We start from the raw sequence: 13,257 nt of genomic DNA, 5'->3' as shown, positions 1-13,257 counted from the left end.
GAAATGCATTCGAACGATGTATTTTGTTTATTGAAATAATGCTCAGCCTTTTTTTGTGAATTGAATAATTGATCGATCAACACTATTACCGGAACGCCCCCCTCTCTCCTTTTCCTAGTACCACTCATTGACCTATCGTTGAAAATTCGATAGATTCCAAGAGTGCAACTGAGTAAACATTTTTAGATTTTAACAGTCAATTTGCGTCAGATCAAAAGTTCTGTTCAGAAAAAAAACACTGCAGCTATGACCTTTCGTTTATTGTACGTCTTTCTACTTCGTTAATATGTGTGGCTTATCTGGTTCTTATATTAGGATCTAATCCACCTGTGATTTGCATTCTGGTATATCATGCTTGCACAAAACTCGAAACACTCAATTTTGGTATCTCATTAAAATGAAAACTTGAACTCTGAAATCATACTTAAGTTTGTTAAGTTGCTTCGAAAATCTAGTATATTTTTAGATTTTAAACATTATGAGCTTGAAATACATAGCATAATGCAAATATGGATTACCCCTTTGCGCTTTTCCCGTTATTCTCTGACTTTGTCATACTTTCAGATGTAAACTTCGAAAATGAGTCGAATTGATACGCTCATGAAGTAAGAAAGAATAAATTCTGCTTCGACTAGTTATCACAAATTCTATAATTTAATGAGTGCGCATGCAGAGTTTGCAGAAATGCGATAGAATACATTATACAGGTCGGACTCGATTATCCGGAGAATCGATTTTTTTTCACTCCGGATAACCGAATCCTCCGGATAATCGAATTACCAGAAAAAAAAAATCAAATATGCAATCATAATAAATAACGGAAAACTTATGTTTTGTTTTATTTGCAGTGTTGTAAAAAGATATAATTTCGGAAAAAAAAACCCTGAATAATCCACCTAGCGGTATTGGTGACTTTCTGGTGTATAATGGAAAAATAGTGTTTTTGCCATAATTTTTGAGCTCATAGTCCTATGCAGTCCATTTTTAATATGAAATGATAACACAGGATTCCCATTTGTATCCAACTTGTTGGTTAAGAATATGTGCTAAAAAATGGCTACACTTTTTACGCGCTTTTTGCACAAAAATAGATATACAACAGTAAAGCACATGTGGAGATTGGACAAATCAAGCATCCGAAAGATATTCAATTTGCAAAAAAGAGCTAACCGCGGTGGAGGTTGGTACTCGGATTCTGATGGCTTTTCCGCAAACGAGACCTTTAAGTGGTCTTGTTGTGTAGGAGTTATCACGCCTATCTAGAGAGTAGGAGGTTGAGGGTTCGAGTCCCTCCACGTGGATTCTTTTTCGCAAATTTCTTATCAATTTGTCCATTTCGAAACATGTGCTGTGCATATGCACTGTTGCCCACTAGCTACACCGCAGCTAGGAGAGGAGACAATTATAGGGTCGATAACCGTAGTAACTACCACGCACCGGAAACTCCCCTCAGCAGGAGCAAACACACCTTCTGGGTGTTACGCGACACGTACCAATAAATGTTACAATGCGAAAGAGCCGGCAGACCGTGTCGCACCAAGAGGAACTCAAAAGCTGCCAAGGAAAATAATCAAATATAAGCCCGCGGAAAGCGAGGCCTGGTGACTCCTTTTTGAGTCCGAGAACGAGCACAAAGGGAAAACTGTATAAAAAAACCTTAGGGATTGCTTGTGTGGAAAAAAGTGCTACCTGATGTACATTTTTACATGCGATTTATTCCCCTCTGCATGGGGTTTTTTGATTGAGTGACGTCACAAAACATTGTGGGGGGGGGCTTACTTGCGGTTGTTGATGATCACCGGCATCCGGTGGCGAATGGGTGGCAGGAGTCAGGTAGGTTGACGTTGACGCAGGCCGGGTTTTGCACCGGAAGGAGGCTTGGCGACGTAACGGATGGAGGTTGAACGATAAGCCTGTACGCTAGCTTGACGATGATCAAGGCTGGAGGTTGAACGATGCGCCTGTACGCTAGCTTGACGATGATCAAGGCTGGAGGATGAACCGGGCGAAGGCCGGGATGGAGGCTTGGCGACGCACCGGGTGAAGGCTTGATGAGGCGCCGGGCGAGGGCTTGGCGACGTACTGGATGGAGGCTTGACGAGGCGCCGGGTGAAGGTTTGGCGATCCACCGGACGACGGCTTGACGATGGGCAAGGGCTTGGCGATCCACAGCACGAGGGCTTGACGATGCGCCTGATGAGAGCTTGGCGATCCGCCGGACGACGGCTTGACGATGGGCAAGGACTTGGCGATCCACAGCACGAGGGCTTGACGATGCGCCGGATCAGGGCTTGGCGCTCCGCCGGACGATGGCTTGACAATGCGCCGGGTGAGGGCTTGGCGATCCGCCGGACGAGAGCTTGACGATGTGCCGGGCGAGAGTTTGGCGATCCACAGATGGCCGCGTTCACTGACGACCGGCGTGATGCGATGGGTGACGCCGAAAGCTGTCCCGAGATGTCGATGGTGACGCCCCGGCCACGTGGATACCGTGATGACGGAATGGCCGCTGACGGAACACAGATAGGAATGGCACTTTCGCCAAGATGGCCACGCACGCTTCGACGAGAACGATGTCCAAGATGGCGGAATTCTTCCACGAAAGACCGTTGCTGTATCCAGAGCCCTGTCCGAATCGTCCGACGTTAATCATGGGGAATACAATTCACCGCTTGTGCCACCAAGCGATGGGGAAAAAGAAAAAGGCCACTCTGGACCTGACCGCATGGTTAGCACCCCCTGTGACGTCACGAATGTGATTTTTACCTTTTTCTCCGTTTTCTCACTCGCCCTTCTCGGTTATCACACTTGGAACACCGTCAATCCGATTAAAAAATCTTACACAGTATATTTCAATACTTTTTTAACTACGTTATACTTATATGTTCCAACGGAGTACACGGTAGGTCGGTCGGAGTACACGGTGGGTTTGATGGTGGAGGGAATATGCACTTGCGGTGGAGCCGAGAAGCAACAAAGATGGGACCACTGGTTACAGCACAGCCAAGATATTTAACAAAAAAATGGTTTTCGTACGGCCGAGTTGCTGAATAATATGCAATTAATTGTATTTAGTTAGTTTAGCTATGGGTTTAGCTTACACTAGGAAGGAGGGTCATAGTAGGCCACCTACTGCTATTGTCACCTCTGGTGGATTGTACAACTAAAACCTTCATGAGTCGATGCTCTATTACACTATATCGACAATTTATGTTAGGTATATAAAAAAATATTTTCTGGGTTACTGTGACGGTCCCTTCAAACATCTTTCCAAGGCTTTTCTTTTTCACATCTCGATATTTCAATGAGTCGATGGTTCCTTCAATATCGACTCATGGTGGTTTGGCTGTTGTGCCATCTTACCCTGTTGCATGGACTGAGATTTACCACAATGAGTGAGAACTGTCTGGGTGGTGAGATGCTAGCGAATTTTGTTGGCACTCCCGCGGCCCAGGTCAGTAAACATTGGAGCCGGTATTTCTGCTTTGCTGCGACAGTTGACAGTTGTTCGTTGCTTTCGTGTTGAGTGCTGTGCCCTTGAAAACGCGAGTACTTTTGAGTTTGGATTCCGTGAGGTGTGTCCTTGAGGTCCATCGTTAACCCTGTAGTATATATATATGGACCAGGTTGAATGAAAATTTCATTTGTTCAAAAATGATAACAAAGAACTCGAAAATAAATAAAAAAATAATGAAATAAAGAAAATATAGATAATATTCAATAAAACTTCTCATCTGCATACGAACCTAAAACTTTTGAGCTAAATTTGGTTCAACTGCATACGATTCTCAAACTGAAAATAAACAAACGGATAATAACATACGACGCCCACATCACTAACGTTACATGTTCTTGAAGTATAAAAGCGCATGCATAACAGTGAACTGGTCACTTTTTCGACGGACGCGGAACAAGGAGCTACCGCTCCGCTCTATTTAGTAGAGCGTGGGAGCCGACGTGAGGACCAGCTCCGCTTCGATCCGGGTAAGCGGGTGGCACCGCCCTCGGCAATCGAAGCGTGGGAGCCGACGTGTGGACCAGCTCCGCTTCGATCCGGGTAAGCGGGTGGCACCGCCCTCGGCAATCGAAGCGTGGGAGCCGACGTGTGGACCAGCTCCGCTTCGATCCGGGTAAGCGGGTGGCACCGCCCCCGGCAATCGAAGCGTGGGAGCCAACTCGAGGATCAGCTCCGCTTCGAGTAAAATTGAAGCGTAGGAGCCGCGCCGACGTTTCGACACGAGAAGCGTATAATGGGCAGATTACGACAATGGAGCTCTACGATAGTAGAGCGTGGGAGCCGACGTGAGGACCAGCTCCGCTTCGATCCGGGTAAGCGGGTGGCACCGCCCTCGGCAATCGAAGCGTGGGAGCCGACGTGTGGACCAGCTCCGCTTCGATCCGGGTAAGCGGGTGGCACCGCCCTCGGCAATCGAAGCGTGGGAGCCAACGCAAGGATCAGCTCCGCTTCGATCCGGGTAAGCGGGTGGCACCGCCCCCGGCAATCGAAGCGAGGGAGCCAACTCGACGATCAGCTCCGCTTCGAGTAAAATTGAAGCGTAGGAGCCGCGCCGACGTTTCGACACGAGAAGCGTATAATGGGCAGATTACGACAATGGCGTGGACGGTAGAATCAGAATCTACTCGGTAAGTAAAATATATTCCGACAAGGTGGAATGTAAGTTTATTAAGTAGACTCCGATGGAAAAGGCGGAAGTCGAAAATTAAAGACCCCGATGGAAAAGGCGGTGGTCATAGATGAATATGATGCCCCGATGGAAAAGGCGGTGGCTGCATGAATAAAGGACCCCGATAGAAAAGGCGGTGGTCAATAGTTTGTGGGACCCCGATGGAAAAGGCGGTGGTCATAGATGAATATAAGGTCCCGTTGGAAAAGGCGGTGGCCAATAGTTTGTTGAATCCCAATGGAAAAGGAGGAGGTCACAGATTAATATGAATGATCAAGGGACACCATTGGAAAAGGCGACGGTTAATAGAATGTGGGACACCGATTGAAAAGATGGTGATCAAAATCGTACTTCGATGAAAAAACGAGGCTTCGATATTTGAAACTTAGGTGGCATAGACAGAGATCGCTTCGGAAAATGGACAAGGTCCAATGAATAAGGAAAATACTGGAGGAACACTGACACCACTTTGGAGAGAGGAGGTAGTTCAATGAATAACTCTGAATCGGATGCAAGATTGATGTTGAAGAGCCTGATAAGTTCTATCCATGGCTGCATGACCGAAGTCAACTGTCGGCTGGTTTTTGGAGAATAAATGCTAAAATTGAATATGCGAAGAAAATTAGTGATGCAATTTATGATTCGGATGCAAGATTGATGTTTTAGAGGCCGATAAGTTCTATCCATGACTGCATGACCGAAGTCAACTGTGGGCTGGTTTTTTGAGAAGAAATGCTAGAATTTGATATGCGAAGAAGATTATTGATGCAATTCATGATTCGGGTGCATGATTGATGTTTTAGAGCCTGATAAGTTCTATCCATGACTGCATGACCGAAGTCAACTGTGGGCTGGTTTTTTGAGAAGAAATGCTAAAATTTTATATGCGAAGAAGATTATTGATGCAATTCATGATTCGGGTGCAAGATTGATGTTTTAGAGCCTGATAAGTTCTATCCATGACTGCATGACCGAAGTCAACTGTGGGCTGGTTTTTTGAGAAGAAATGCTAAAATTTGATATGCGAAGAAGATTATTGATGCAATTTATGATTCGGATGCAAGATTGATGTTTTAGAGGCCGATAAGTTCTATCCATGACTGCATGACCGAAGCCAACTGTGGGCTGGTTTTTTGAGAAGAAATGCTAAAATTTGATATGCGAAGAAGATTATTGATGCAATTTATGATTCGGATGCAAGATTGATGTTTTGGAGCCTGATAAGTTCTATCCATGACTGCATGACCGAAGTCAACTGTGGGCTGGTTTTTTTGAGAAGAAATGCTAAAAATTGATATGCGAAGAAGATTATTGATGCAATTCATGATTCGGATGCAAGATTGATGTTTTAGAGCCTGATAAGTTCTATCCATGACTGCATGACCGAAGTCAACTGTGGGCAGGTTTTTTGAGAAGAAATGCTAAAATTTGATATGCGAAGAAGATTATTGATGCAATTTATGATTTGGATGCAAGATTGATGTTTTGGAACCTGATAAGTTTTATTCATGACTGCATGACCGAAGTCAACTGTGGGCTGGTTTTTGGAGAAGAAATAAAAAATTTGATATGCGAACATTATTGATGCAATTTACGATTCGGATGCAACATTGATGTTTTAGAGCCTGATAAGTTCTATCCATGACTGCATGACCGAAGTCAACTGTGGGCTGGTTTTTTGAGAAGAAATGCTAAAATTTGATATGCGAAGAAGATTATTGATGCAATTTATGATTCGGATGCAAGATTGATGTTTTGGAGCCTGATAAGTTCTATCCATGACTGCATGACCGAAGTCAACTGTGGGCTGGTTTTTGGAGAAGAAATGCTAAAATTTGATATGCGAAGAAGATTATTGATGCAATTTATGATTCGGATGCAAGATTGATGTTTTAGAGGCCGATAAGTTCTATCCATGACTGCATGACCGAAGTCAATTGTGGGCTGGTTTTTTGAGAAGAAATGCTAAAATTTGATATGCGAAGAAGATTATTGATTCAATTCATGATTCGGATGCAAGATTGATGTTTTAGAGCCTGATAAGTTCTATCCATGACTGCATGACCGAAGTCAACTGTGGGCTGGTTTTTTGAGAAGAAATGCTAAAATTTGATATGCGAAGAAGATTATTGATGCAATTCATGATTCGGGTGCAAGATTGATGTTTTAGAGCCTGATAAGTTCTATCCATGACTGCATGACCGAAGTCAACTGTGGGCTGTTTTTTTGAGAAGAAATGCTAAAATTTGATATGCGAAGAAGATTATTGATGCAATTTATGATTCGGATGCAAGCATGCAAGATTGATGTTTTAGAGGCCGATAAGTTCTATCCATGACTGCATGACCGAAGTCAACTGTGGGCTGGTTTTTTGAGAAGAAATGCTAAAATTTGATATGCGAAGAAGATTATTGATGCAATTCATGATTCGGGTGCAAGATTGATGTTTTAGAGCCTGATAAGTTCTATCCATGACTGCATGACCGAAGTCAACTGTGGGCTGGTTTTTTGAGAAGAAATGCTAAAATTTGATATGCGAAGAAGATTATTGATGCAATTTATGATTCGGATGCAAGATTGATGTTTTAGAGGCCGATAAGTTCTATCCATGACTGCATGACCGAAGTCAACTGTGGGCTGGTTTTTTGAGAAGAAATGCTAAAATTTTGATATGCGAAGAAGATTATTGATGCAATTTATGATTCGGATGCAAGATTGATGTTTTGGAGCCTGATAAGTTCTATCCATGACTGCATGACCGAAGTCAACTGTGGGCTGGTTTTTGGAGAAGAAATGCTAAAATTTGATATGCGAAGAAGATTATTGATGCAATTTATTATTCGGATGCAAGATTGATGTTTTAGAGGCCGATAAGTTCTATCCATGACTGCATGACCGAAGTCAACTGTGGGCTGGTTTTTTGAGAAGAAATGCTAAAATTTGATATGCGAAGAAGATTATTGATGCAATTTATGATTTGGATGCAAGATTGATGTTTTGGAGCCTGATAAGTTTTATTCATGACTGCATGACCGAAGTCAACTGTGGGCTGGTTTTTGGAGAAGAAATGCTAAAATTTGATATGCGAACATTATTGATGCAATTTACGATTCGGATGCAACATTGATGTTTTAGAGCCTGATAAGTTCTATCCATGACTGCATGACCGAAGTCAACTGTGGGCTGGTTTTTTGAGAAGAAATGCTAAAATTTGATATGCGAAGAAGATTATTGATGCAATTTATGATTCGGATGCAAGATTGATGTTTTGGAGCCTGATAAGTTCTATCCATGACTGCATGACCGAAGTCAACTGTGGGCTGGTTTTTGGAGAAGAAATGCTAAAATTTGATATGCGAAGAAGATTATTGATGCAATTTATTATTCGGATGCAAGATTGATGTTTTAGAGGCCGATAAGTTCTATCCATGACTGCATGACCGAAGTCAACTGTGGGCTGGTTTTTTGAGAAGAAATGCTAAAATTTGATATGCGAAGAAGATTATTGATGCAATTTATGATTTGGATGCAAGATTGATGTTTTGGAGCCTGATAAGTTCTATCCATGACTGCATGACCGAAGTCAACTGTGGGCTGGTTTTTTGAGAAGAAATGCTAAAATTTGATATGCGAAGAAGATTATTTATGCAATTTATGATTCGGATGCAAGATTGATGTTTTGGAGCCTGATAAGTTCTATCCATGACTGCATGACCGAAGTCAACTGTGGGCTGGTTTTTTGAGAAGAAATGCTAAAATTTGATATGCGAAGAAGATTATTGATGCAATTTATTATTCGGATGCAAGATTGATGTTTTAGAGCCTGATAAGTTCTATCCATGACTGCATGACCGAAGCCAACTGTGGGCTGGTTTTTTTAGAAGAAATGCCAAAATTTGGTATGCGAAGAAGATTATTGATGCAATTTATGATTCGGATGCAAGATTGATGTTCTGGAGCTTGATAAGTTCTATCCATGACTGCATGACTGAAGTCAACTGTTTTTGGAGAATAAATGCTGAAATTTGATATGCAAAGAAGAATATTGATGTAATTTTTATTCAGATGCAAGATTGATGTTGTAGAGCTTGATAAGTACTATCCATGATTGCATTACCGAAGTCAACTGTGAGCTTGTTTTCTGAGAAGAAATGCTAAAATTTGATATGCGAAGAAGATTATTGATGCAATTTGGTATTCGGATGCAAGATTGATGTTTTAGAGCCTGATAAGTTATATCCAGGATTGCATGACCGGACTCAACAGTGGGCTGGTTTTTAGAGAAGAAACACTAAAATTTGATTATTGATACAATTTATGATTCGGATACAAGATTGATGTTGTAGAGCCTGATAAGCTCTATCCATGATTGCATTACCGAAGTCAACTGGGACGGGTTTTCTGAGAAGAAATGCTAAAATTTGATATGCGAAGAAGATTACGGATGCGATTTTGGATTCGGGTGCAAGATTAATATTGTAGAGCCTGATCTAATACCTGATTTGATATGAACACTACCGTTATTTAAAATTACCATGCTTTGGAATTATTTAGAATTGACATCCATGTTGATGATCACCTAATAACAGATATGAACTTATTAATAAGAGTACAGGAGAGGAGTATTGTAGTATATATATATGGACCAGGTTGAATGAAAATTTCATTTGTTCAAAAATGATAACAAAGAACTCGAAAATAAATAAAAATAATGAAATAAAGAAAATATAGATAATATTCAATAAAACTTCTCATCTGCATACGAACCTAAAACTTTTGAGCTAAATTTGGTTCAACTGCATACGATTCTCAAACTGAAAATAAACAAACGGATAATAACATACGACGCCCACATCACTAACGTTACATGTTCTTGAAGTATAAAAGCGCATGCATAACAGTGAACTGGTCACTTTTTCGACGGACGCGGAACAAGGAGCTACCGCTCCGCTCTATTTAGTAGAGCGTGGAGCCGACGTGAGGACCAGCTCCGCTTCGATCCGGGTAAGCGGGTGGCACCGCCCTCGGCAATCGAAGCGTGGGAGCCGACGTGTGGACCAGCTCCGCTTCGATCCGGGTAAGCGGGTGGCACCGCCCTCGGCAATCGAAGCGTGGGAGCCAACGCAAGGATCAGCTCCGCTTCGATCCGGGTAAGCGGGTGGCACCGCCCCCGGCAATCGAAGCGAGGGAGCCAACTCGACGATCAGCTCCGCTTCGAGTAAAATTGAAGCGTAGGAGTTGCGCCGACGTTTCGACACGAGAAGCGTATAATGGGCAGATTACGACAAACCCTTCAAAAAAAAAAAAATAAACCACAAAATATTTATTTTTTTTGCAATATTTTTCGATGATATGGAAATGCTAATATCATCTTCCAAATTTAGGCGTACATGTCTAGATTTGATAGTTCCGTTAGAATACGGGTAGGCATGAAGAATGTTCTATAGAAGTGGATTAGAAAGCGAGCGGAGGGCAATATTTGTGATGGTATAAATCTCACGGCCTTCCTTCTATCAAACTCCCGTATGAAGGGGGAGGGAAGAGTATCAGTGTAGAAGCTGATATCTCTCAGCTGGCTTTTTTGTTTGTTTCCAATACAACATGCATAAAATAGCTAAAAAAACATTTCTAGTAATAATGTTCATTTTCTAATCATTACGAGGTATAGAGAAAAAAAAAACACAATTTTCAAGAAAGATTTGATAGTAGCGTTTTCGTAAAAGCGCAAATATGCACAAGCAATCCACTCACTATGAAATCTTGCAAATCCGTCTATCCATTCGTGAGTTATATTGCCACAAGATAATTTAAACTTATTTTATATTCTCAGAAGACTTGGTCTTATGAAAATCTTAAGAGCCAGTTTCCTCAGTGCAGTATTTATCAGTGGACTCTCGGTTCTCCCGTCGACATTAGCGCTTCACTTCTTTCAGCAGAACCGAGTATCGTTGACGGGTTGATACGCTCTCTCCTTTGGTTTTTTAATCAGGACTATGGATGTTCTTCGCTCTTCTATCTTTTTGCCTTTCTCTTATACTAAGTATACGTAAAGGCTATATGTTCGCTCCAAAAACAATTTTTTTTATAGAAGGCCCGGAGACCCATAGTGTTATATACCCATTAACTCAGTTCGACGAATTGAGATGACGTCTGTTTTTTTTTCTTCCTAAGCAATGGAGGGGGAATCTGCTCAACAGACATCCTGGGTTGCCCAGGAAGTGCGGGGTTAGGGACCACCCCCAACAGCAAACGAGGGAGGCAGAACTAAATCCCCGACCCGCTAAACCGTTTCCATTGCCGCCAAGCCCATCGTCCCTTCGGTACAACCAGAAAGTAATGCTTCAAAGGGGGGCCAGTGCACAACGCACCCTCGAGGTTAGCTGCGTGTCCTTGCAGCACCGAACATCGTGACTCGCTTTTTTAGAAGAACACCATGGTATCCTGCCAGCGCATTTCCGGCTTTCTAGGTGGCCTTACCACGCCCTATGCCCTCGAAAGGTGCAAAGGGTCGACTTCGCACCTGCTTCCCTCTGCACGACTGGTATCAAGAATAATGATGCCGCGTACACCCCATATTGACCTCTCTGCGATAGGATCCATTCGCCAGATGCTGTCTGTGTGTGTGTATGTTTGTGTATGCCTGTGCGCAAAACCTGTTAAAAAAACTAACTCATTTTCAGGCACTTATGCTTAACCGATTTGCAAGTTGCATTCGACGCAGAATCCTTTCTTATTGTTTCCTATTGAAAATTTTGCCATATCATATCAGCATGCTATGGGCGCAAAAGTATGGGCTCAAAAGTTATGGCCAAAACACTAGTTTTATAACACACGAGAAAGACTCCATCCCCGCTAGGCGGATTAATCTAGGTTTTTAAGTTTCATCGGTTATCCATTTTGTGTGCAGTTCATTGTGTGGCGATGAATGTGTTGTTGATGGCGGTCCATTGGCCTTTTCTGACATTTTCTAGAATATCTGCAACACGACTCCAACGAAGAACCTTTTCACTCTGTCATCCTCCAGTTTGCGTGTGTTGAACAGTTGTCTATCTCTCTCATCCTACATCCGATGATCAGATGGTGTTCGGTATTACGGTTGATCTGCACTGCACATCAAGAAGTTCCCGGTTCCATTTACGGCAGATAAGTACAGTTGATGTGATTTTTAGTAAAGCCGAACCCCGCGCGACGTTGTGAAAGTTTAAATATAAAAGATGATCAATAAGGGATTCGTACAAATTCGTAGGTGGGTCAAGCCTAGACTTTTGTATGCGTTAGCCACTAAAACACCGAGCTCGTCTCCTCTTCATCAAATGTGTTACATCTACAAAAAAAGCACCTTTGAGCGAATTATATTTTTTAAATTTTTGCTTTTTTAATCGGTCAGTTGATGTGATATCAAATGTCCTTATAATAATTAACTGCTTTAGATCGACATATTCTAAAAGCTAACTGCTTTCTAATGATAAGATGATATTGATTTTACATATCACAAAGAAACGTGGCTCGGTAAAGTGTAAAGTGTAAAGCCTGAGCCTATCAAATAAACGAACTTGAAAAATATTAACTTCTTCATAATCGACATATTTATAGTTTCGTGTCTCGAAAGCGATTTACTTGGCATAAACAATGAAAAATTCAAGTTTTTTCAGTCTATCGTAAATCAGGAGAATAATCTTTGGTTTTCGATTTTTAAGGATTTTGATTGATTTGCATTGGAGATATTATTTTAAAAATCTTTATTAATCATCTCGTTTTTTTATATTAAACCAAAGGAAATAAGAAGCACAACTGATACCGATACCGACCTATGCAAGTCTAGACGTCTAAACGATTCCACTTTATCCGTCCATTTGACGTCATACGATGAGAGTAGGTTTATTGCCCCCCGTGCCTCCACGACCAAGTCACCTCTAATTCATCCGCTCCGCTATGACCGACAATAAGATGAAACTGAGCGCTTTTTTTTTCTTCTTTCTACGCAGTCTTTTAAATAGCCGGCATACAGCTGATTCGACCTAACCGCAAATCTGTTAGGACCGGCTACGCCGAGATGGGCTTCGAGAAGGCGACCGACAGCTGGGAGGAAGGTGCAGCAGCGTTGAAGGAATGGCTCACGACACAACCTCATCTACCGCAAAATATTCGTAAGTACCTTCCCAAGTTGCGTCGTAATGAGTGTTTGGTATTATTTCCGCAGAACACTCTACCACATGGGTCTAGCAGGGTCGTTCAACTAAACATGGGAATGTGGTAATCCAGTATGCAAATCGCGTTCCCATGTGTTCGCGGTAGCGTGTTGGATGCGCATGCTGAACCTGCAAGAGATAAACGATTTACTTTATTTTGCTAGCACTTATTTCAATTGACTGATAGCAAATAAGCTTAGTGGTGGAATGTTGATTTGAGGTGTCTCAAGCATTTTGCTTCGGTACTTAGAGTTAGAACACATATATGTAGGGTGATTATTGCAGAGCTTAGGCCTGTGCACCTTCTCAGATGATTAGTATCAAAGTTATATTGTTTTGTATTTTTTCAGCAGCGAGTTGCATTTTAATAATGAAGAGTGTAA

The 13,257-nt window shown here is 42.1% G+C and overlaps 1 protein-coding gene across 1 annotated transcript in view; it reads left to right on the top strand.

The window, feature by feature from the left end:
• LOC134224411 (alpha-tocopherol transfer protein) overlaps positions 1-13,257 on the top strand; it is a 51,474-nt gene that overhangs the window by 15,796 nt on the left and 22,421 nt on the right. Inside the window, exon 2 of the mRNA XM_062703746.1 lies at positions 12,671-12,832. Within this exon, the coding sequence (XP_062559730.1) occupies positions 12,739-12,832 (94 nt within the window). The 5' untranslated portion in view covers positions 12,671-12,738. The remainder of the gene's footprint in view (positions 1-12,670; positions 12,833-13,257) is intronic.

Source organism: Armigeres subalbatus, chromosome 3 (assembly GCF_024139115.2).
Source record: "Armigeres subalbatus isolate Guangzhou_Male chromosome 3, GZ_Asu_2, whole genome shotgun sequence".
Classification (NCBI taxonomy): Eukaryota; Metazoa; Arthropoda; class Insecta; order Diptera; family Culicidae; genus Armigeres; species Armigeres subalbatus.
The sequence above is the reverse complement of the archived record's forward strand: the minus strand, read 5'-3'. Positions and strand labels throughout refer to the sequence as shown.